We start from the raw sequence: 25,762 nt of genomic DNA, 5'->3' as shown, positions 1-25,762 counted from the left end.
CTACTACTAATGGCGCCGATCAGCGATTTTTATCATGACTGCTACATTATGGCGGACACATTGGACACTTTTGACACCATTTTGGGACCACTGTCATTTTTACAGCGATCCGTGCTATAAAAATGGACTGATTACTGTGAAAATGACACTGGCAGTGAAGGGGTTAACCTGTAGGGGGGCTGAAGGGGTTAAGTGTTTCCCAGGGAGTGATTACTACTGTGTGGGGGCGTGGCTTGGCGTGTGACGTCACTGATCGTCATTCCCTATGACAGGGAACAGACCATCAGTGACACTAATGCCGCGTACACACGGTCGTTTTTTGTGATGAAAAAAAACAAAATTTTTAAAAACGTCATTTGTTGTTTTTTGTGTCATTTAAAATGATAGTGTGTGGGTAAAACGACGTTTAAAACAACGTTTTTAAACCCGCGCATGCTCAGAAGCAAGTTATGACGCAAGCTTGAATGGAACAGAGTGCCGTCTTACGCGCTGAACGTAACCGCGCTTTGCTAGAGCATTTTGAAAAAACGACCATGTGTACGTGGTATTACACTCGGAGGAACGGGGAAAGGTTTGTTTACACTTACCTCTCCCCGTTCTTCAGCTCTGTGACCTGATCACGGGACACCAGCAGCGATCAGGTCCGCCGGTCCCGCAGGTGCGAGCACGGAGCTCAGGACCGTGTCGCGATCACGCCGCCAACGGGGACGTACCTGTACGTCCATATGCCCAGCCGTGCCATTCTGCCGACGTATATAGTTGTGCGGCGGTCCTTAAGTGGTTAAATGTACCCATATTGCTACACTTAGAGGCGTCTCTCTTCTCTTTACTACTCTGTACCTCCTGCTGGATTTTGCTTCTAATCCCCTTGTGAAGGCTTCCATTTGTGGATGGACATTTTATGGTTGCACAACCTATCACATTGCTATAATCTTTTTTATATGGACTATAAATCTAAGGTCTTATGAATAAATGGTTGTGGAACGAATCATTTGAGTTTTCATTATTTCTTATGGGAGTGCTTTGGATTACAAGCATGTTTCTGGAACAAATTATACTCGCAATCCAAGGTTTTACTGTATTTATCTAATGCAGTTCTACTCTTTAACTGATTTACGTCTCAATTGGTGCTTTTCTCCAATTTCCAGTATTACACTATGGGAATACATGCCAAATAATGTGTTTTCTTTAATGTCTAGATGTGTTGACTGCTGAGCAGAAGGAAATCATTAGTAAACTGACGGGATGTGCATACCAGTATCTACCCAAGGTTTGCTCCGATTCTCCCTACCGCACTATCAATGGAGAGTGTAATAATAGGTGAGAACTTCTAGCGTCCCACGTTATTTGTGGAATATTTGTTATTTGCAGGATATTCCCGGTCTACCTGTTTTAGAAAGGTGTCATCTCAAAGAATTATAAATGATATAAATACAGTGCAAAACTTTCTTTGATAAGTTTTAGATGAAGCGACTGAGTCCTTATTTGGGAATTTTCTCCTCACTTTTGTCATATGATGGGTGGTAGACAGAACAGGAATGACGTGAAATCTCTATAACGGCGACAAAAGCAGCATTAAAAACATGTTGTTTTTTTCCACTAGGAGATTGGGAAAAGCCTCAAACTACCTTAACCGCTTCCTGAGTGCTCTATAGCAGTTCTACTGCTACAGGGCGGCTGTTGTCTGCAGGATCACACACACACACACATATATATATATATATATATATATATATATATATATATATATATATATATATATATATATATATATATATATATATATATATATATATATTAGTGCTGCAGTTAAACGCGTTATTAACGGCGTTAACACCAACCCATTTTAACGCCGTCAATTTTTTTATCGCACGATTAACGAGGTTCACCCTTTAAAACATTTTTTTTTGTCAGCACGTACCTCTTAACCCTTTCACGCCGACGGGACGCATATATGCGTCCTCGGCGTTCGGGGGTTATACCGGGATGATGCCTGCAGCCGCAGGCATCATCCCGGTACCGTTGTTTAGAGCGGGCGATCGGCTATCCAAACATAACAACCGATGCGGCTAAAAGCCGCTCGGTTGTTATGCCGGAGGAGCGGGAGGGGACATCCCCCCCCTCCCGCCGCCTTTCGCCGCTCTGACCGGGCCTCCCGTCCCACCGGGAGACCCGATCCTCCATCCGCCGCGTTCTGTGTTCAGGCGGAGACTGACACTAAGCCTTAAACGGCTTTGATTCAGTCTCCGCATTGAAACCACGGAAGCGGCGTCATGACGTCACTTCCGGGTTTCTTGGCTGCCAATGGCGCCGGATTTAACAAAGTACACAGTATTCAGAATCGCAGTTTTCGGCGATCTGAATACTTTGAAGTGCAAAGGAGGGCTCAGAGGTCTTTTAGACCCCGATCCCTCCATAAAGAGTACCTGTCACCACCTATTGCTGTCACAAGGGATGTTTACATTCCTTGTGACAGCAATAAAAGTGATCAAAATGTAAAAAAATAAAAAAACACAATTTAATATTATAAAAAAAAAATAAATAAATAAGAAAACAAAAAAAAAAATGTTTTAAAGGGTGAACCTCCTTAATCGCACGATTAATCGTGAGTTAACTATGACATTAATGCGATTAATCGCGATTAGAAATTTTAATCGCTTGACACCACTAATATATATATATATATATATACACATGATTCTGGGTAGTGGGTGCAAGTGCGTGCGCCGTCAGGTCACTCCCGCTGTGATTAGGCAGGTATCGCAGACCCAATGTCCACCGGCACCAACAGATCACTCAGTACACAGGTAGAACAGCAGTCTGCCTAAACATGGCAGATTGCCGTTCTGTCAGTAGGGAAGACATGAATCCTGTGTCTCTGCAAACCAGATCCATGTTTTCCTCTAGTACAAGCACTTCCCCCACAGTTAGAAAACACAGGCTAGGCACACAATATTCTAAATTAAAGAAAAAAATCTGGATTTGGGATTTAGATACGACAACTTTTTAGATTTGTTTTCAATTATAATTACTCTAAAGCAAAAGTCCAGGTATCCTTGCTATCCTATCGAACAGTAGCTGTGCATCAAGGCTGTTGTAAGCTTTTCATTGTTCCTTTTCCTATATCCTAACTTTTTGCGATCGTAGCGAGGGACACCTATTAGCAAAAGTATGTAAGGATAGGACAGACCTCCTGCCACGCCCCCTTAATCGGTTAAGACCCGGACCAATATGCAGGTTAAAGGTGTTGTAAATGAAAACATTTTTTTTCATAATAAGCATCCTTTACCTGCAGACATTCCTCTTTTCACTTCCTCATTGTTGGTTTTTGGTCAGAAGTTGCTCTTTTTCTTCTCTGTTCTGTTCACTTCCTGCTTGTTTGATTTTTACTAACCACCGTGAAGGGAGGCTTTACTGCGGTGGTCAGTGATGTGCTCGCCCCCTCCTGGGAACTACATCTGTGCGGCAGGACGCTCTCTACGTGTTAGAGACTTCAAGGAGGTGTGAATTAGTGGGCGTGCCACAATGCATACTGGGAAATGTAGTTCTTACATGAACGAGCGATGCAAACCAGGAAGTGAATGAGAGAACAGAAACTAGAACGCCGGAGGTGATATAGATGAAGGAATTTAATTGGTATTTACTTGTTTTTTAACAGAATCATTACACTATTCCGTCTGTCTACCTTGCAGACATTAATTTTAGGCAACGTTTTTTTTTCCTTTACAACTCCTTTAACCACTGGGCACTTAAACCCCCTTCCTAACCAGACCAATTTTCAGCTTTCGGTGCTCTCACAATTTGAATGACAATTACTCAGTCATACAACATTGTACCCATATGAAATTTCTGTCCTTTTTTTCACACAAATAGAACTTTCTTTTGGTGGTATTTGATCACCTCCTGGCCACATACAGAGGCCCAACATGCAAGGAGCACCATCAAGCGTTCTGGAGCACCCAGGCCAATTCTGACATTTCTCTCCTAGATTTAAAAATCATAATTTATTTGCTAAAAAATTACATAGAAACCCAAAACATTATATATGCTTCTTTAGCAAAGACCCTAGAGCAGGGATCCTCAAACTACGGCCCTCCAGCTGTTGCGGAACTACACATCCCATGAGGCATTGTAAAGCTCTGACATTCACAGACATGACTAGGCATGATGGGAATTGTAGTTCCTGAACAACTGGAGGGCCATAGTTTGAAGACCCTTACCCTAGAGAATACAATGGCGGCCATTACAACTTTTTATCTTGCACAGTATTTTCGCAGCAATTTTTTTAACATTTTAAAAATAAAAATGTTTTGTGCTTTAAAAAAAACACAAAACAGTAAACTTAGCCCAATGTTTTTGCATAATATGAAAGATGAAGTTATGCCAAGTAAATAGATACCCAACATGTCACCCTTCAAAATTGCACACGCTCGTGGAATGGTGCCAAACTTTTCTACTAAAAATCCCCATAGGTGACGTTTTAATTATTTTTATTAGTTACATGTTTTTAGTTACGGAGGAGGTCTAGGGCCAAGATGATTGCTCTCGCTCTAACATTCGCAGCGATACCTCAAATGTGTAGCTTGAACACCGGTTTCATATGTGGGCGGGACTACGTGTGCATTCGCTTCTGTGTGCGAGCACACAGGGACAGGGGCGCTTTAAAAAATATATATATATATTTTATTGTTCATGTTACTTTATTTATTTTAGTTTGACACTTTTTTCCCCAAAAATAAATTTTTTGATCACTTTTATTCCTATTACAAGGAATGTAAACATCCCTTGTAATAGGAATATAGCATGACAGGTCCTCTTTACAGTGAGATATGGGGTCAATAAGACCTCACATCTCACCTCTAGGCTGGGAAGCCTGAAATTAAAAAAAATTATCCTGGCTTCGATCGTAGCAGTGAGTGGTGACTATTGCGGAGTATTGGCAAGGTATTGGAGTATTGGAGTATTGCAGAGTATTGGAGTATTTCAGGGTATTGCAGAGTGTTGTGCAGTGTATTGCAGAGTATTGTGCGGGGTATTGCAGAGTATTGTGCGGGGTATTGCAGAGTATTGTGCGGGTAATTGCAGAGTATTGTGCGGGTAATTGCAGAGTATTGCCCAGGGAATTGCAGGGTACTGCAGAGTATTGCGCAGGGATGGATGGCTAGATCTGTGACTGCATTTGTCACAGATCCAGCCCACAGTGCTGCTGCTGCCACCCGCTCTCCCCACTCTCCTCTCACACTGTACCAATCGGTACAGAGAGGAGAGGGAGGAACTGGCGTCATCACATGACGCCGGTTTGTTTACAAGTGATCGCTCCTTCATTTGACGGAGCGATCATGTGGTAAACGGCCGATGTTTTTACATTGTGATTGCTTTGTCATTGGACCAATCACGTGGTAAAGGGCCACTGTCATTGGCCCTTTCCTGCGACCCGCGTTGCACCGGGCCCCGTGAACCCTGGTGGGCACAGATAGTCCCATGTGCGCGCCCCACAGTTATCATAGTCATAGTATGCCCTCCCAGAGTTATCGAGCCACGCTGTAGCCGTCAGTTGGCTATAGCACAATTGGTAACCGGTTAAATTGGGTGAGGTGCTCAATAACAATTAGTAATAGAATTTAATAAAAATTCTGGTTCCCGTTATCTGATGATAGATTAGTTTAGTACATACTTCAAAAAATGTAGGTCCTGTATGAGTTGAGTCAAAGTGCAAGAAACTTGGTGCACAGTCTTAGTAAATTGTGAGTTTACATTTGCTGTCTTTATTGTAAAAAATTTTTTTTTTAAATGCTTATTTTGTTCTCCCGTACAATTTGCAGGAAGAACCCGAACCTTGGTTCTGCAAACACAGCTTACATACAACTCCTTAAACCAGCCTATGAAGATGGTGCTAACTCTCCCAGAGGCTGGACAGAAAATCGTACTATTAATGGATTCTATCTACCCGAGGTAATACTAGCTTTCCAAAGCAAAAACATTATCTGTGTGTATGTGTACATAGTCATTCAAACTTTGCTACGCCATGCTAAAAAGAGACACCAAATCATTTTAAAAGCTTGGATTTCAAAAGGTCAGTCTGGTCAGAGCTTGTACTGTTAGGTATAAAATTGTAGCGCCCCCCCCCCCTTTTTTAGTTGCTCCCATTCACTGATTGTTAGTTTGTGCTGAGAGGATTCTCTGTCCTTATGCTCTGATTATACTGAATAAAGTTACTATGCCTGTGGCAGAGGCATTATTTCCTCCCTGATTATTGCAAGTGACCCTTTGGCTGCCAGGTTCAAGCTAATTGCCTGTCCAGGGGGCACTTACCCACCCTGGCGAGGGTGGCGACGTTTTGAATTGTCTGTGCTGAGAGCAGGCTTGCTCTCTTTGCTTTCTGATATCCAAGGCCTGATACTACAAGTTTTTCTTTCTCATCAACCTTTTCCTCTTCTGTCTGTCATGTTGATGTTGGCCTTGTTGGCCTTGGAATAAAGCATTGGAAACTCACACTACCGGCTGGACACTTGTTCTTTTGCCCACACTCACAAGTATTACCCCTAGACAGAAGAGTTTGGTAACTTAATACGCCGATCCCAAATCAACCAGCGGCTCCTTCGGGGGTAAGCGCTACATAATTTACTAAACAGACTGTATAGGCCTGACCCAAGATAAAATCTCTGACGCAAACCACTGCTTCAGCCTGCAGAACAGGGCTGCTGATAATGGTAGTACAGACAGCCCTTCTGTACCCGGCTGGGCCCCATCAGTTAAACAGGGGGGCCCGGGCACCTGCTGATTAGGAGGGCCGGCTCTACTGCCCTATCATTGAAGCTGCGCCCCCACAGCACATCTTCTCCTCCTCTCCCTCCCACCAGCTGCACTGCAAGGAGCTAACCACAGGGGGAACAGTTATATGCCTCCTCTCCTTTCCTCTTCTCCCTCCCACCAGCTGCACTGTAAGGGGGAGCCACAGAGGGATCGGTTATCTGCCTCCTCTCCTCCCCTCTTCTGCCTCCCAACAGCTGCACTGAAAGGTGGAGCCACAGGGGGATCAGCTATCTGCCTCCTCTCCCCTCCTCCTCTTCTCCCGCCCACCAGCTGCACTGCAAGGGGAAGCCACGGGGGTATCGGCTATCTGCCTCCTCTCCTCCCCTTTTCTCCCGCACACCGGCTGCACTGTAAGGGGGAGCCACAGGGGGATCGGTTATCTGCCTCCTCTCCTCTCTCTTCTCCCTCCCACCAGCTGCACTGCAAGGGGGAGCCACAGAGGGATCGGTTATCTGCCTCCTCTCATCTCCTCCTCTCCCGATGGCTGAGGGGGAAGGGGCAGGATGGAAAGTGGAGGAGCAGTTAATATGTCATAATTACTGGCCCCTTCCTTTCCTGAATGAGCATAGTGAGCAGTCATTACCGAACGCTTCTGTGTTCATTCATAACTGAAGCATAGTAAATATAGTAAGTGGTGCTTCAGTTTGTGAATGAACAGGAAGCCACAGAGCACTTCCTATTCATTCGCTCAAAGTTAGGTGCTTGTTGACATGTGCAGTACTTTCTAAAGCGTGATCAACATTTGGATCACTCTTCAGAGAGCATTTTATCAGGCAGTGAGGAGACATATTGTCTTTTCCCCACACTAACATACTGCAATCATATGCATCGCATGCAGATGTGGGGCACAGGTTTTTACTTATTTAAGCTGCCTGCACACAGCTCTAGGTGGCTGCAACCACAAACCAACAATTTATACTGTACAGGCCACATTGCACATGGGAATTAACCCACACAGAGCTTTATTCATTAACTCAATACAACATAATGTTTCAGATTTAGTAGGATTTTTATTTGTGCCTGCTGATAATTATTTTACTTTATAGTTAGTGAAAATTAGACACGTGCACTGCCAAAAAAAAAATCGTTTTCGTTTCATTCGTTTTTTCTTTGTTTTTTCGGATCATCCGGTAAATGCAACATTTTCAGAAAGCGAAAAATTGGAAATCCGAAAGTCCAAAAATTCGGAAATGCCAAAATTCCAAAATTAAAAAATTCAGAAATTTGGAAAATTTGGAAATGCAAAAATTAAAAAATTCAGAAATTTAATTTATCCAAAAATTCGGAAATCTGAAAATTTGGAAACTCGGAAGTTTGGAAATTCTAAAATCCGCAAATTAGAAAATCCAAAAATTAGAAAGAAAATCCAAAAATTCAAAAGAACGAAAATCCAAAAATTTGAAAATTAAAAAATCTGAGATAACTAACTAACTATTAAATTATAGGTATTGGAATTTCCTTTCAAATTTGGCTGTTAGTGAATGTAACGAATACAAATTAATCCGAAGTTACAAATTATCCGAAATAACGAATGCCGCATCAAAACTAATGGAACGTAACAAATTAATAATAATAATAATAATAATCATAATAATAATAAATAATAATATTTAAACGTTTTTATCATTATTATTTATTGTTATTAATTTGTTACGTTCCATTCGTTTAGATGCAGCATTTGTTTTTTCGGATAATTCATAACTTTGGATAAATTTGTATTAACCACTTAAGGACCAGGCCTTTTTCTGTGATTTGGGGTTTACAAGTTACAAAAAAATATTTTTTTGCTAAAAAATTACTTAGAACCCCCAAACATTATATATTTTTTTTCTAACACTCTAGAGAATAAAATGGCAGTCGTTGCAATACTTTTTGTAACACCGTAATTGCGCAGCGCTTTTACAAGTCATGTTTCAAAGTTGTTCCCACTCGTGGAATGGCGACAAACTTTTAACATTAAAAGTCTCCATAGGCGACATTTAACCACTTCCATACCAGGCACTTACGCAGCTTCCTGCCCAAGCCAATTTGAATGACAATTGCGCGATCATGCTACACTGTACCCAAACAATTTTTTTTATCATTTTGTTCCCACAAATAGAGCTTTCTTTTGGTGGTATTTGATCACGTCTGCGATTTTTATTTTTTGCGCAACAACTAAAAAAAGACCGAAAATGTTCTATCAGACGCGAGGAGGAAGAGCCAATCAACGGCTCTTCCTGTTTACATCGTGATCAGCCATGATTGGACACGGCTGATCACATGGGAAAGAGCCTCCGCCAGAGGCTATTTACCGAGATCGGAGATGCAGGGTGTCAGACTGACACTCTGCACCACCGGGCGCCCGCCGGCATGAAATCCTGCAGGACGTCAATAGACGTCCAGTCAGGATTTCACAACCACTTCCCGGACGTCAATTGTCTATTGACTGGGCGGGAAGTGGATAAAAAATTCGACAGGTTGCATGTTTTGAGTTACAGAGGAGGTCTGGGGCTAGAATTTTTGCTCTCACTCTAAAAATCGCGGCAATACCTCACATGTGTGGTTTCAACACAGTTTTCTTTTTTTATTTCTTTTTTTTTTTATATATAATTCTTTACTCAAAAAAAGTTTTTTTTTTTTTTTTCAGTTATAATAGAACATATAGACAATATTAATATCAAGAGAAGGAATAAACCTATGTTACAGTAAAGAGAAAATCTAACCATCTGACCAAACGAGAAAACAGAAAAAAAACACAAATAGGACCTGCAGCATATCAAATTAAAATTCATAAAATTAGGAATATAAAGCCACAGAAAATATGCCTAGTTAAGAATTTCACTACTATTATTAACCTAAAGTACATACCTTTCAAATCGCTGCTTAAATTCTTCCATTATTATTACCTTCCCTTCTCTCGTTAAAAATAAAAGTAACCTCTCCTCCGACCCCATCTCCTCGGGGTCACGAGAGAGACAAAGGAAGAAAAAAAACACAGACCCCCCCAGGGACGTCCCCCCCAGCCAGGCCCATCCATACTCAAATTAATACTTGGAAACTAAACAAAAAGGCAATGAGCATACTGAGATGTACAGGTAAAGGTCGTCCATGGTCGCCAGGTTTCCATATATTTCTCCTCTCTAGCATAAAATAAGGCTGTCATATTTTCCATTATCCTAATTCCATTTATTCTAGAAAACCAATGTTTAAAAGATGGTGTGATAATAGACTTTCCATAGGTCTGGAATGCATGCCTGAGCAGCATTCAGCATGTATGCTACCAATTACTTTTTATATTTATGGAGTGGTATTGCATTTAAATGCAGGGGATATCCCAGAGGGTCCGAACTAAGGTCAACTGATGTCAATTGTTTAATCCAGTTCCCCACTTCCTTCGAAAACATTGTAATTAAAGGTCAGGACCAAAAGATATGTAATAGTGTCCCTGGCGCTTTCTTACAACGCCAACACAGGTTAGAGGTTTGCGGATAGAGTTTATTAAGTAGGGCCGGGACCCTATACCACCTAACTAGCAGCTTGTAAGCCTGTTCTTAAAAGCGGCTTGCTATTGATTATTTGTGCGTCAGTGAAATAATTCTTTTAATTTGCATGCTTGTAAAATAAATTTGGAGGTCCTCCTCCCAGCGGCATATATAGACGTGACCCTCTGGAGGCTGAATAACCAGTTTATACAAAAGTGACAACAAATGTGGTACATATTTCCCCGCCACACATAGGTGCTCAAAGGATGTCAATGGCCTAACATACAGTTCCCCATCCGGTATAGACCTTAAACAATATATATTTTGAAAAGCTGACCAGGAGCTCAGGGGGGGCTGTGAGAGGGTAGATATTTCTTGCGTAGATATCCATCCCTGCAAGGTAGCAAAATGCATGAATCTAGTTATGCCTCGTCCTATCAAACCCCAGAGCTGTTTGTTGTCAAGCCCTGGCGTTAAATCTGGGTTCTGGATCACTAGTGTTAAAGGGGATGGATTGAAAAATGTTTTACTTACCAGAAATTGTGGTTGCTAGGCGAATCTTCTGGGGAATGGGGCGCGCTGCCTTCTGGGAACTATGTGTTTCCCAGAGAGCAGCCGGCCATTCATACAGCGCCGCGAGACTCGTGCATGCGCAGTAGGAAACGGGCAGTAAAGCCGCAAGGCTCCACTGCCTGTTTCCCTTAGTGAGGATGGCGGCGCCGGGACCTGTTACGATCAAGGGATTGGCCTCGGGGGGGGGGGGGGGGGGCACATTGCGGGCAACTAGGACAGGTAAATGTCCTTATTAAAAGTCAGCAGCTACAGTGTTTGTAGCTGCTGACTTAAAAAAAAAAAAATCACGGGTGGAACCCCGCTTTAAGAATGTTTGAGTAAGAACTGCAATTGTAGGGTGCCTCTTTAAACCCTGATAGTATTTATGAGCAACCCAAGGGAGCGCAGACAAAACGATCAGTGAAGCTTGTTGTTCTACTTGTTTAGTCTGCGAGGAAGTACACCATGACACCACTCTACACAAGTGTAGAGCCCGATAATATGAGATCAAGTCAGGTAGGCCGATACCCCCCAAGGATTTAGGCAGAACTAACAGTGAGTACCGAGGTCTAGTGACTTTATTATTCCAAAGGAATTTAACCAGTTCCCGACCACCGCATGTACATATACGTCCACAATATGGCACGTACAGGCACATGGGCGTATAGGTACGTCCTCGCCTATTAGCGGGTGGGGGGTCCGATCGGGACCCCCCCCCGCTACATGCGGCGGTCGGGTCCGCTCGGGGAGCGATCCGGGACCACGGCGCGGCTATTTGTTTATAGCCGCTCCGTCGCGATCGCTCCCCGGAGCTGAAGAACGAGGAGAGCCGTGTGTAAACAATCGATCGCGTCATTCCCTTTATAGGGAAGACACGATCGATGACGTCATTCCTACAGCCACACCCCCAAACAGTTGTAAACACATACTAGGTGCACCCTAACTCCTACAGCGCCACCTGTGGTTAACTCCCAAACTGCAACTGTCATTTTCACAATAAAGAATGCAATTTAAATGCATTTTTTGCTGTGAAAATGACAATGGTCCCAAAAATGTGTCAAAATTGTCCGAAGTGTCCGCCATAATGTCGCAGTCACGAAAAAAATTGCTGATCGCCGCCATTAGTAGTAAAAAAAAAATAAAAAAAAAAAATGCAATAAAACTATCCCCTATTTTGTAAACACTATAAATTTTGCGCAAACCAATCGATAAACGCTTATTGCGATTTTTTTTACTAAAAATAGGTAGAAGAATACGTATCGGCCTAAACTGAGGAAAAAAAATGTTTTTATATATGTTTTTGGGGGATATTTATTACAGCAAAAAGTAAAAAATATTGCTTTTTTTTCAAAATTGTCGCTCTATTTTTGTTTATAGCGCAAAAACTAAAAACCGCAGATGTGATCAAATACCACCAAAAGAAAGCTCTATTTGTGGGGAAAAAAGGACGCCAATTTTGTTTGGGAGCCACGTCGCACGACCGCGCAATTGTCTGTTAAAGCGACGCAGTCCCGAACTGTAAAAACACCTTGGGTCTTTAGGCTGCATATTGGTCCGGGGCTTAAGTGGTTAAGTAACAACACGAATGAAAAAAGGCTTGAGGTAATTTAATAGGTATCGCTTGCATTAGATATAAAATCTGTGGGAGCAATGTCATCTTAACCGCTTAACGCCCGCCGCATGTATATGTACGTCCACAGAATGGCACGTACAGGCATATGGGCGTACATGTACGTCCCTGCCTTCTTGCGGGTCGGGGGTCCGATCGGGACCCCCCCCGCTACATGCGGCGGGCGTCTTACCTCCGGGAGCGATCCGTGATGAGGGGGCGGCTGTTCATTTTTGTCGGCCCCCTCGTGATCGCTCCCAGCCAATCCAGCAACCCCCCGCCGTGTGACTTCCTCTGCCTGTGTAATGTAAACACTGGTAGAGGAAGTGATGTCAGCTCTCCTCTCGGCGGTATTTTCAATCCGACGAGAGAAGACATCACAGTAAGTGGCACCAACACTTCACTGACACCACACACATAGGCACACTTAACCCCTTCCGATCACCCCCCCCCCAGCCCCCTGTCACAGTGTCACTGATTGCAGTGATCATATATTTAATGATCACTGCATTTAGTGTCAGTGTGACAGGCAGTTAGTGTTAGGTCCAGGGTACCCCCGTACCCCCCTAATAAAGGTTTAACCCCTTGATCACCGCCCTAGTTAACCCTTTCACCCCCTATTGCCAGTGTCACTAAGCGATCGGTTTTCTGATCGCTGTATTAGTGTCACTGTTGCCGCTAGGGAGCTAATTTTTTTTTTACTAAAGACATGTGGCTGAATACATTTTGGCCTAAATTTTTGTCCAAAATTTAGTTTATTCGATTTTTCTTATAACAAAAAGTAAAAAATATTGGTTTTTTTTTTCAAAAATGTCGCTCTATTTTTGTTTATAGCGCAAAAAATAAAAATCGCAGAGGCAATCAAATACCATCAAAAGAAAGCTCTATTTGTGAAGAAAAGGACGCAAATTTTGTTTGGGAGCCACGTCGCACGACCGCGCAATTGTCTGTTAAAGCGACGCAGTGCCGAATTGTAAAAACACCTTTGGCCATTTAGCAGCATATTGGTCCAGGGCTTAAGTGGTTAAATGCAATACACCTCCTGAAACACGTGAGGGTAAGAGTTTGCTAAAGTTGGAGATGTGATCGTATTTTAGCTAGTAGTGGACAAAAATTAATCTCGTATAACACCGTTTTCATATGCGGGCACTGCTCACGTATTCATACAATTCTGCGTGTGAGCTCATCGCCATGGGGCGCTTTAAAAAAAAAATCTTTTCTTATTTATTTTACTTTGAATTTTTTATTTTGACACTGTTTAGAAAAACAATAATTGAGTAACTTTTATTCCTATTACAAGGAATGTAAACATCCCTTGTAATAGATGTAGCGTTACCCCCGAGGGAGCCGATTTGTTTTTGGGATCGGCATATTGAGTTACCTTAATGTGGCGTATGGGTGCAGGTGGATAACAAAGCAGTGAGCGAATGTCCAGACAGTGAATAAAGAGTTTTCTAATGCTTTATTCCAGGCCAAACACGGCCAACATCAACATTTAGTGGGAAGAGCAGGTTGATGAAGAAGAAAGAATAACCTTGCAGTGTCAGGCCCGGATATTAATTGAGCAGTACTTGCTCAATATAGTACCCAACTGTTATTCGTCGCCACTCTAGTTGGAGTGGGTAAAGTGCCCCCGGACAGACCCCTCTCACAAGCCTGGCAGCCGAAGTGTCACTTTGGATTTTCTGGGAGGAACAGATCTCTCTCACGGACCTGGCTCTAGGGCCTCTGCCACAGGCCAATTACTTTTAGTTGAGCTAGATGGATAGATTGAGCGAATCCTCCCAGTAGGTTTGTGTTAAGAGCATTGGGCAAAAGTGGCGTTTTGACATCTCTTCCGCCCTGCAATAATATCTTGATGTCAATGATATGAGAGGACCCGATTGCCTCTGTCGCTGCTGATGGCTCCAGGGGGGGGGGGGAGCCCTCTCCCGGATTTTTGCCTCCGTCGCTGCTGATGACTCCGGGGGGGGGGGGGGGCCTCCCGGATTTTTTTTATTTTTTTTACACATTATGATTCCTTATAGCAGTGAATTTCATTGCTATAAGCAAGAATTTTACTGAATAAAAATTATTCAATCAGTTTGTTTTGTTGTGATTAGCTGTGATTGGCCAGAGCTAATCACATGGTACAGATGGGCTGCTATTGGCCCTGTCTGTACCATGTGATCACATTAACCAATCACAGCTAGCAACACAATTGTACACAATGGATGGTATAAAAGGAAGCCATCCATTGTTTACAACTGTCAAGTATAGGCCAGGAGCTCAGGCGCAGCATAAGCATAAGACCTACATGATAGGGTTTGATCAGGAAGGCTCAGGGAAGGTAGGGGTTAATAAGAAATTAGTAGAGGAGTTATAATTTTCATAATAAGCACCTCATTGGTGGATAGTAGGGTGGGGCAGGGTGTGGACAGGGTGGTCCTAAGGGGTTACTAGGTGGGTGCGGTCCTCTGGTTTCAGTCTGACCAGAGGACAGCAACAGGAAAGATTCTCCACGTCCTCCAGTTTTGCCTAGCTTCATGGAGGACATTGAGAGCATTATGGCTGACATTTGCATGGCAGCTGTTGCCAAAGGGCCGCAATGGCTGTGTTCGCAGCTCGCTGGACTATTGCCGGGGGCTGAACCTGCCCCTGAACTTCCACACGCTACGGAGGTCTAGGCCTCCTGTGCGTTTAAGCCCGGACTGGACCCCAAGGGGTAGTCACCGCACTGGAAGCCCAATCTTGGACCCTTCAGCTACCACGGCCAAGTTGCCGGGTGCTGGACCGAGAGCTCAAGGGCCTCTGGAGGAGGTCGTGAGGTCTGAAGGGGAGCTGTCTTCGTCGGAGGAGGGAGAGATTGATGCTGCGGGCGGCCCTGTGAAGGGGTGCGATGCTGGGCTGCAGGGATCCGGATCAACAGCTGCGGAGTCTGGACAGCCTGGTGAGTACACTCAGTGTCTGTCCTCTGTGTTGTCTACTGTCCAGAATGTGCTGTCTGGGGGTGTCAGGGATCAGTGTCAGTTTTTGGGGGGCAGCTCAGTGGCTGGGGTGCCTCCGCCAGTGATGCTTGGGGGTAGCTGTGGGGTGCAGGGACAGCCTCTGGGGGCGGGCTCTGGTCTGAGTGAGTTGCAGCGGATGGGGGCGGGCTTGGATTCAGGGGTGCCTCTGCAGGTGGTGCCAGTGGCGGCAGCCGCGGGGGGTAGTGTGTCCAGCATCCTGCAGGCGTTTATGGCCGGGTTTAGTGCGGTGCTAGCTCACTGCAAGACGGTGGGGTTGGCTGAGGTAGTTTCCTTGGTGTCACTACGGACTGCTGCGCGGCCTCCCGCGGCGCAATCCGGGGCTGCGGTCGACCAAGGAGTGCCGGTGGGGGTAACAGGGCAGGGTGATGGGGTCCAGTCGTTGCCAGATGAGAGTAAAAGGGAGGAGGAAGAGAAGCGGCGTTATCGGCTCATTCCAAGGACGTTTGGTAATTGGCTCCAAGCGTTTAATATTCTGGCTAGTGTGATCGGCGAGACATCTCCCGAGCAGTGCTCCGCGCTTTTTGGCTATGCGGATGCGATTGCAGAGGCCCAGCGCGTCTATGGGGGCGTGGCCTGGCTGAGATACGATGAGCAGTTTCGGCAGCAGAAGGCTCTTCGGCCTGATATTCGGTGGGACCACAAAGATATAAATTTGTGGATGAAATTGATGACCCAGGCGCTGGCCTCCACTTCTCCCTCAAGGGGGGGCGGTGGTGGTCCCGTAACCTTGTCGCCATCGGCCGGTAAGCGTAAAGGATTCTGCTGGCAGTACAATGAAGGGACTTGAAGATTTGGGGGATCCTGTCGTTTTCGCCACGAGTGCTCCGGATGTGGAGGGGCTCATCCGCTCTTGAAGTGCTTCAAGAATAGCAAAGATAAGTCCGGTGAGACTGGCAAGAGGGAGGACTCAGGTGAGAGTGGAAAAGTTGGCTCTGTTCCTAAGTAGGTATGCCGACCGGGCGGCGGCTCGTCTTCTATTCCAGGGTTTTTCTGCGGGTTTCTTGATCCTCCTGTCCCCGCTAACTTGCAGTTCGCACGGCTCCACCCTTCGATTGTGCCGGCGAAGCTGGCTAAGGAGGTGGCTTTGGGGAGGATGGCGGGCCCTTTTTCATCACCCCCTCTGAACTGACTGGTGGTCTCTCCATTGGGGGCGGTCCCTAAGAAGGAGCCTAACTCCTTCAGGCTGATCCATCATTTGTCCCATCCGAAGGGTGATTCGGTCAATGATGCCATTGACCGCAAGTTTTGAGCTGTCACTAATGCGTCGTTTGACGAGGCGGGGGCGTGGGTGCGGAGGTTCAGAAAGGGGGCTCTGATGGCGAAGACTGACATTGAGTCTGCATTCCGCCTTCTTCTGGTGCATCCTAGCAGCTTCCGCTTGTTGGGATGTATATGGGAGGGCCGTTACTTCGTGGATCTCTGCTTGCCCATGGGCTATGCCATTTCCTGTTCCTTGTTTAAAGCTTTTAGCTCATTCTTGGAATGGGTGGTGAGGGACGTGTCAGGTTTACAGTCCATTATTCACTATCTGGACGATTTTCTGTTGATCGGCCCTCCGGCGGGCAGGGTGTGTCATACGCTGTTGCGCACTTTGCAGCATGTCTTTGAGTTGTTCGTGGTGCCGTTGGCGGCCGAGAAGACGGAGTGCCAGTCACCACAATAAAGTTCCTAGGGACTGTGATCGGCTCGGAGTTGATGGAATGCAGGCTCCCGGGTGACAAGGTGGAGGATCTGCGTGGGGTGTTGTCCGTTGCCCTTGGAAGCAAAAAGATTCAGTTGCGTTCCCTGCAGTCATTGCTGGGAAAGCTGAATTTTGCTTGCCGTATCATGCCGATGGGTAGGATTTTCTGCAGGCGGTTGGTGTCGGCCACGTCTGGGGTCAGAGCTCCTCACCATTACGTTCGTTTGAAGGCAGAGCACAAGGAGGACTTGCGGGTATGGCAGTTGTTTCTTGAGCAGTCTAACGGGTGGTCCTTGTGGATGGGAGAGATGGTGTCGGATTGGGATTTGGACCTGTTTACGGATGCGGCTGGCGCGGTGGGCTACGGGGCGATTCTGGGGGATCAGTGGTGTGCGGGCAGATGGCCAGACTCCTGGCATGAGGTCGGTTTGCTGGGCAACCTGGTGCTCTTGGAGCCCATAGTGCTGGCTGTTGATGTTTGGCAAAAAGAGTTCATGAACAAGAGCGTGCGTTTTCATTGTGACAATCTGGGGGTAGTGCAGGCCATTAACAAGGTTTCTGCATCTTCTCCTCCGGTGGTGCGTTTCCTTAGGTGTCTGGTACTGCAGTGCTTGTGTCTCAATTGTTTTGTGTGTGTGGTGATTTGCCGGGTGTCCAGAACAATGTCGCTGATGCCTTGTCTCGCGTGCAGTGGGACCGATTCCATGTCTTGGCGCCGGGAGCGGAGCAGCACGGGAGGCCTTGCCTGGAACACTTCTGGGGCGTCGCCTTCGCTCGGTAGTTGGGCTAGTTCGAGGTTTGGCGTGCCCGGCCACTTGGAACGCCTACGAGAAGGTGTGGGGTAAGTGCCAAGCGCTCGTAGATGAGGTAGGTCGTTGTCTGGGTGATGAAAGTCGTTTGTGCTTGTTGCTGGATATTATTGGTAGGAATGTTGAGGAGAGGGTTTCTGTCTCTAAGTTGGGTCAAAAAATGGCCGGCTTAGCCTTTCTGTTTCAGGTTTCGGGGATGTCACTAAGCATGCGTGGTGAGGAGGGTTTTGAGGGGCTACCATAGGGGAAAAGCCGTGCCGGATAGGCGCCGGCCGGTCTCCTTTGATGTGTTGGGCGGCCTCCTGGGTAGTCTTGATAGGGTTTGCATGTCTGCTCACGAAGCGGCGCTTTTTAGGACGGCTTTTATTTTGGCCTTCTTTGGGGCTTTGCGGGTGGGTGAGTTGGTGTGCAAGTCCAAGCGTGGCGGTGAAGGTTTGGATGTGGGCAATGTGGTGCTCCGTGACGGGGTGGTTTCCATATTTCATTGGCAGGTCAAAGACTGACCAGCGAGGGAGGGGCGTTTGGATTACTCTGGGTGGGGTTCACGGCTCTCCGGCCTGCCCGGTTCGGGACTGGTTCGCTATCAGGGGGCGGATGGGTCCGCTTTGTCCAGGTTCCAATTTGGGTCGGTCTTCCGGAAATGTCTCCTGGCTGCAGGTTTTTCCGCTCAGAATTATTCCTCGCATTCATTCAGGATCGGTGCGGCCACTGACGCGGCACGGTGGGGACTGGAGGACAGGCTGGTGCGGCAGCTCGGGCGCTGGGAGTTCCAGCGCTTCAGGTTGTATGTCAGGCCCCACCTGTTCTAGGGTTGGTGGGGTCCTGGCGGGATGGTGTCAGCAGGGTCAGCTGTCTTCTGCGTTCCTGTGTGTCTGTCTTTGGTGTCATCTGTGTTGTTGGTTTTTCATGGGCGTGTGTTAGCTTCGGCTTCTGTCTCTTTTATTTTTCAGGTTCGGAGTGCTTGGTCTGGATCCTGGGCCATTCGTACGTGTACTGGGGGGCTAAGAGGGCGGAAGTTAGGTCAGAGGGCCGGCAGTTAGGTTTCCCCAGGGGTCAGGTCAGGATCCGGTGGATTGGGGTCCCGGGTATGTTATGGTCCAGGGTTCTTCCGGAAGTACACCATTACTCCAGGTTGGATAGGCCCCCGGATGTGCTCCTGCTGCACATAGGGGGTTGTCATGATCTGTGTTGTGGCTTTGGTCACCTGCTGGTGGCACTATTCCTTCCAGCAACAAGGGTCCAATTCTGGTGGCCACCAGCGGGTGTCTCCCAGTGGATGGACTCCTTGTTAATCAAGTTGCACTTGATGTGAGCTGCTGCAGGTATATAAGCCCCCCCCTTCACTGAGGTTCAGGGCTTCAGTTTGTTCTCTCTTAGCCTTGTTCCTGCCTGACCTGATGCCTGTAGCCTGTATATGTTCCTGATCTGCTCCACTCCCCGCCCTGTCCTGGACTCTGTCCCCTGTACCTTGTACCCAGTCCCTTAGTCTCGTTCCCTGATTCCGGCTTCCCCTTGCCACTGCTCCCTCCATCTGGCTGTCTGTTCCCCCTTGTCTCACATCCCATCCCTGCTTAATTTTGTTATGTATGCTCTTGTTTTTGTATATGTAGAGCCTGTGTACTTTCAGGTACAGGTGGTATTCTAAATTTAAGGGGGATGAGAGAGTTAGTTAGCTCTCATCCAGTTGATTTGTTTAAATTGGGCCTCTGTTTCAGCTTGGCTGTACTGTGGGCTCATTCTGTTGTTGCTGGGGTGTTATACCAGCCCGGAGCGACAGGTGGCGCCGGTGGAGTCCAGGCTGGGGTGCCTCTTGCCTGCAGCCAATCAGGAGGGAGTTTTCCTCACGGGACATGCTGGGAGAGGGTACTTCTGGAGCAGACGCCATTGGGCGGGGTTCTTGTTCCTGGTGTGGCACCCACCTTCAGGGTGACCACACATCACGGCCCCCAGCGATATGGCCTACCAGGCCGGGGTGCGCGTGCCACGCGGTGTTCCTGGTTCCGGGGACCATGTTGGCCCTGAGCAATTGAAGTTGTGGCGGGGCCCCAGTGATCGACTGGGTCCCCAAGTTCTGAGGAAAGATCCCAACCGAGATAGCTGTTTGGTGGGGAGTCAGCCTGAGAAGAGTCAAGAGAGGCAGGCAATCCAACAGGGCCTCGACAATCCATCGGGGATCAAGGTAACCGGACACTGAAAGGTTGGATGTTAGTCACCTGTCAGTCGGTGACCCAATAGAGAATTACCTGAGGTCCAGGCACCAATACTACTGAGGAGGATTTTCCTCCATTATTCATGTTCTAGGGAAGGGTCTGTGGCAGAGACTTGTTTCCCTCAAGTTCCGAGTGATACCCTGGCTGCCAGGTCGGTGTGAGAGGCCTGTCCAGGTACACTATACCCACTCCGGCTGGAGTGGCGACAAAAGCAAAGAGTCGTTGGAAGCAGGACTGCTTCTGTACTGTTAGGCCTGAATCTGCTATTTCTCCTCCTCACACATCTTTACTATCTACCTCAAGTTTTACTGTGTTGGGTAAAATAAAAGCACAAGAAAAGACACCTGATGTTTGGACATTCCATCATTGCTGCTCTCATCAACTACCCTAGACGTCGGAGCCACAGAGGTAACAGGCCATCCCAAATCTATCCAGTGGCTCCTTCGGGGGTGAGCGCTACATATATATTAGTTAGATTAGGTGTTTTTGAGGGTTGCTGGGTTTTCTTGTATGCTTGCTTGTTTTGGGGGTTTTCTGCTGTTTGGTTTACACGTGTGCCTTTATCTTAATACATTATATATTTTTTACCTACCTCTGTGCCTGTTTCCTTCAGTGCAGCCCACTGATCTGTTTAACCTGTGTTGGATGCCTGTGTAGACATCCCTGACAGGGGTAATGATTTGGGGCTCCCGGCTTCCTGTGAATTATGCAGGGACATAAAATTTGACTTCCTGGGTTCGAGGTCCATGTTCCCCGACACCGTTGTGGTGTGGTCCGATATAATAGCTAGGGCGTCCTGGCGCTTGGCGGTGTCGGTGGACGAGTAAATAGGGCCAGGATCAAGGTGACTAAGGCCGTATCAGCATTCTTTGTTCGGAACGGCGGATTAGCGGTCCGCCATCGAGACTTGGAAGGGGAACCTTGGTTGTTCTTGAGAGGTGATGGGGTTCATTTGAACACTGTGGGGGTCGATCTGTGGTCCTTGGCCCTGCAGGATGGTATACAGCGGGTGTGGCGGGCCACTGGGCATCTGTGGCAGAGGTCGTAGGGTTTTTGAAGGCGGGGATGGTTACGCCCTTTGAAGAAGGAGGGGTTGGACCCATCTATGGTATGGGTGTACCTGCACTAAAAAGGGGGAAGTAACACGTGGTGGTGCAGTTGGCTGTATCGGCTGGTGAATTGGCCTAACAATTGTCCCTGAGCTGGCGTAAGTTACGGCTGGGGGCCGTGAAAAGGCAAGGGTGTGCCAGATACAGCTAGTTGGTCAGTCAGTGGGTGCCTTCAAAAATCCTAGGACAAAAACAGGCAGTTTGGTTAAATCAGAGAGGTTATGATATGTTTCCGGTTTATCACCATTTTTTGTATATGATGTAATAAAGATTTTGTTTGGTTATGTAATAAAAGGGCTGCTATGGCCATTTAAACCCAAAGCATATGTCTGGTCTGAATTATTTAGGTAAGGTAGTAGGCAGGCCCGGACTGGGACGAAAAATAGGCCCGGGCATTTTAGAATGAGCAGCCAACTATTCCAGGGGCGGGGGGAAGGGGGGTGTCAGAGATATCGGTAGACATTCACGGGGGTGGATGGTGTCGGTCCTCCACACTGTAATGTGCAGGGACACTGTAATTTAAAGGGGACTGTAGTGCCCTTTTACAGTGCAGTCCCCTTTATATTTCAGTGTCCCATTCCTATTGTGTCCATAAAATTCTAGTACTGTCTGTCTCCTATTGTGCCCACATTGCTCAGTGACACTGACCTGCTCTCTCTCGTGCTCCTGGACAGCATGGCACTCTCTTTCTGGTGGCGCGGTACAGCATGGCTCTCTCTCTGGTGGTGCGGTACAGCGTGTCTCTCTCTCTCTCTGGTGGTGCAGTGCAGCATGGCTCTCTCTCTGGTGGTGCAGTGCAGCATGGCTTTCTCTCTGGTGGTGCAGTGCAGCATGGCTTTCTCTCTGGTGGTGCAGTGCAGCATGGCTCTCTCTCTGGTGGTGCAGTGCAGCATGGCTCTCTCTCTCTGGTGGTGCAGTGCAGCATGGCTCTCTCTCTCTGGTGGTGCAGTGCAGCATGGCTCTCTCTCTCTGGTGGTGCAGTGCAGCATGGCTCTCTCTCTGGTGGTGCGGTGCAGCATGGCTCTCTCTCTGGTGGTGCAGTGCAGCATGGCTTTCTCTCTGGTGGTGCAGTGCAGCATGGCTCTCTCTCTGGTGGTGCGGTGCAGCATGGCTCTCTCTCTGGTGGTGCGGTGCAGCATGGCTCTCTCTCTGGTGGTGCGGTGCAGCATGGCTCTCTCTCTCTGGTGGTGCGGTGCAGCGTGGCTCTCTCTCTCTGGTGGTGCGGTGCAGCGTGGCTCTCTCTCTCTCTGGTGGTGCGGTGCAGCGTGGCTCTCTCTCTCTCTGGTGGTGTGGTGCAGCGTGGCTCTCTCTCTCTAGTGGTGCGGTGCAGCGTGGCTCTCTCTCTCTGGTGGTGCGGTGCAGCGTGGCTCTCTCTCTCTGGTGGTGCGGTGCAGCGTGGCTCTCTCTCTCTGGTGGTGCGGTGCAGCGTGGCTCTCTCTCTCTGGTGGTGCGGTGCAGCGTGGCTCTCTCTCTCTCTGGTGGTGCGGTGCAGCGTGGCTCTCTCTCTCTCTGGTGGTGCGGTGCAGCATGGCTCTCTCTCTCTGGTGGTGCGGTGCAGCGTGGCTCTCTCTCTCTGGTGGTGCGGTGCAGCATGGCTCTCTCTCTCTGGTGGTGCGGTGCAGCATGGCTCTCTCTGGTGGTGCGGTGCAGCGTGGCTCTCTCTCTGGTGGTGCGGTGCAGCGTGGCTCTCTCTCTGGTGGTGCGGTGCAGCGTGGCTCTCTCTCTCTGGTGGTGCGGTGCAGCGTGGCTCTCTCTCTATCTGGTGGTGCGGTACAGCATGGCACTCTCTCTGGTGGTACGGTACAGCATGGCACTCTCTCTGGTGGTACGGTACAGCATGGCACTCTCTCTGGTGGTACGGTACATCATGGCACTCTCTGGTGGTACGGTACAGCGTGGCGCTCTTTCTGTAGTTACGGTACAGCATGGCTCTCTGGTGGTACGGTACAGCGTGGATCTTTCTCTGGTGGTATGGTACAGTGTGGCTCTCTCTGGTGGGTACAGCGTGGCTCTATCTGGTGGTGCTGGGGCTATTAGTTCCCCCAGCACAGTCCTCTTTCTTTTTCCTGTAGTACCTGCTTGCTTCCGGGTTTTCTCCCCCCCCCCCCCAGCAGAGTGCATGCTGGGGACTGTAGCCGTCTCCCTGCTGACATTAATTGGGCCTCCTATCTCTCTGACTACATTTCCCATGATGCCCCACTAGTTATTTCTGATTGGAGCTCCGTTGTAGCCAATTGGGAGAGAAGCAGGAAGTTTTCTTTTCTCTTGCTGCCGACAAGCCCGACATGAGAGAGGAGAGAGAGGGGGGGGTGTCGGAGGACATCCTGACAGTGCCTGCAGCTCCCCCCCTTACCCCACTGTGCGGACGGACACCCATGGCTGGATGCGGAGCAGTCCGTAGGGGCTGAGAGCAGAGCCGTCAGCGCGGCTCTGAGGCTGAGCTGTGTGTGAGAGACACACAACTCAGCCCATGCAGCCAGTAGTTCCGCTGGAGAAGGCACAGGCACGGCCGCATAGCGGGAGGCGAGCGGCGGCCGTGACCTGTGTTAACCCTGTCCAGGCCGCGATCGCCACTTACCTCCCGCTGTGCGGCCTGATCATCATGGCGGCCTCGGCGGCCCACCGGGCATATGCCCGGTCTGCCCTATGGCCAGTCCGGGCCTGGTAGTAGGTGGGTAATGGCAAAACAGCCGGTACTTGGACAATACCCCAGGCATTTGATCTGCTGTGATTAGTTAAATCCAATCATTGCATCTAAGCTGCAATATATATACTGTATATATGCAATGCATAGGAAAGCGAAAATAATTCTTGATTGAGGGATGGGGGGAGATTTGAACTGGGTTCAGCAAGGCACATCACATGAGCTCTAGGTATTGTTTGCTGTCTTTGCTACTACTGTTGCTATATTTGTGGATTCAATCTCAAAACTCTACCCATACTTTCCCTAGGCACGTAGAGTATCAAATGATGTTGTCGGTTTCAATAACAGCTTACCATCAGAGGATGAAGAGAGATCACAATTTTTCACACAATGGGGACAGTTCGTAGATCATGACATGACTCTCGCTCCTGATACCCCATCAAGATCGGCATTATATGAAGGGGTGGACTGTGCCACCAGCTGTACCCGAGCATATCCCTGTTTTCCTCTGAAGGTAAGGGTAATGATCAAAACCTAAGACAGGAATGAGGTTTGCTGAGATATTTTTTGACAGATACTTAAATGTATATTGCTAATAATGTTCACATACTATCCCAAATGCAACCACCACTTTGAATATAACTTCTTTTTCTTCTTCTCCGTTCTCACTTTCTCGTACTTCTGCATTCTGGACTTTTCATGAGCCTTTCCTTTCTCAGGAGGTTCTTTAGTGCATGACATTTAACACTCTCCATCCCCTGAAAGTTTCAACCACTTTAGGCCACTTTCACACTTATACGACTTGTCCCACAATTTGGGACTGCAAGTCATTCTCCATGATTTTCAATGACTACCATTCATATTAGCACGACTTTAAGTCGCGCCGACTTCAAAGTAGTTCCCGCACTACTTTTTTTCTGGTCTCCAGGTCACATCATGAGGAGGCCCTGCCCCTTATGACTTTACCGCCCGGGGGCATGATGGGGCGGTGACGTCATATAGGGCGGGGTCACCAGATGACATCACATGGTGACCCCGCTCCACGCCAATATAAGTTGTTAAACATCGTGCACACGGCATTAGGGCGGGAGAGAGCGTTGAGTCAATATCGGAAGAATGTAAATGAGTAGAAGCTCTGCTGACTTCCAACGCTGTATCCTGGCCTAGGCCAACAAGGCCCAGGCCTAGGGCAGCACTTTGCAGGGGGGCAGCACGGAAAGAGTCTCTGTCGGCTTGCGCTACATTGTTAGTGCACTGCTTCTAATTTTGACTGGACCATCATCCTGGACCATAAACCTTCCTCACTGTGCTATATGGTTTCTGCTGCACCATTGGCATGGTTATATCTTCTTAGTCCTCTCCCTAAAATTATCAGAAATTTGTGTTTAAAGTAGAACTATAGGTAACACTTTTTTTTTCCATTTTATTTCCATAAAGTAAAGCCCACGTACACACGATCGGATATCTAATGGAATTGAATCCAATGGATTTTTTCATTGAATAACTGATGAAGCTGACTTTCATCAGTCTTGCCTACACACCATCAGTCAAAAATCCGACCGTTCCAAAACGCGGTGACGTAAAACACTACGACGTGCTGAGAAAAGTTAAGTTCAATACTTCCGAACATGCGTCGACTTGATTCTGTGCATGTGTGGATTTTTGTCCGATGGACTTCCACACAGACGATCGTTTTTTTCTATCGGTTTTTTATCCATAGGAAAATTTTTAAACATGTTTTATTTTTTTTCACCAATGGAAAAAAGACCAATGGGGCCCACACACGATCTGTTTGTCCGATGAAAACAGTCCATCGATCGTGTGTACAGGGCTTAAGGCAGGATTAAAGCCCCTGTCAGTTTA

At 47.5% G+C, this 25,762-nt stretch overlaps 1 protein-coding gene across 2 annotated transcripts in view; it reads left to right on the top strand.

Moving 5' to 3' along the window:
- Positions 1-25,762, top strand: part of LOC120927666 (myeloperoxidase-like) — a 104,139-nt gene that overhangs the window by 12,352 nt on the left and 66,025 nt on the right. For both annotated transcript variants that reach the window (XM_040338488.1, XM_040338487.1), the window contains exons 5-7: positions 1,200-1,320; positions 5,823-5,952; positions 24,207-24,413. In XM_040338488.1, coding sequence (XP_040194422.1) covers positions 1,200-1,320; positions 5,823-5,952; positions 24,207-24,413 — 458 coding nt within the window. The remainder of the gene's footprint in view (positions 1-1,199; positions 1,321-5,822; positions 5,953-24,206; positions 24,414-25,762) is intronic.

Source organism: Rana temporaria, chromosome 2 (assembly GCF_905171775.1).
Source record: "Rana temporaria chromosome 2, aRanTem1.1, whole genome shotgun sequence".
Lineage (NCBI taxonomy): Eukaryota > Metazoa > Chordata > Amphibia > Anura > Ranidae > Rana > Rana temporaria.
Note: the sequence above shows the minus strand (reverse complement) of the source record. Positions and strands in the feature narration are given on the sequence as shown.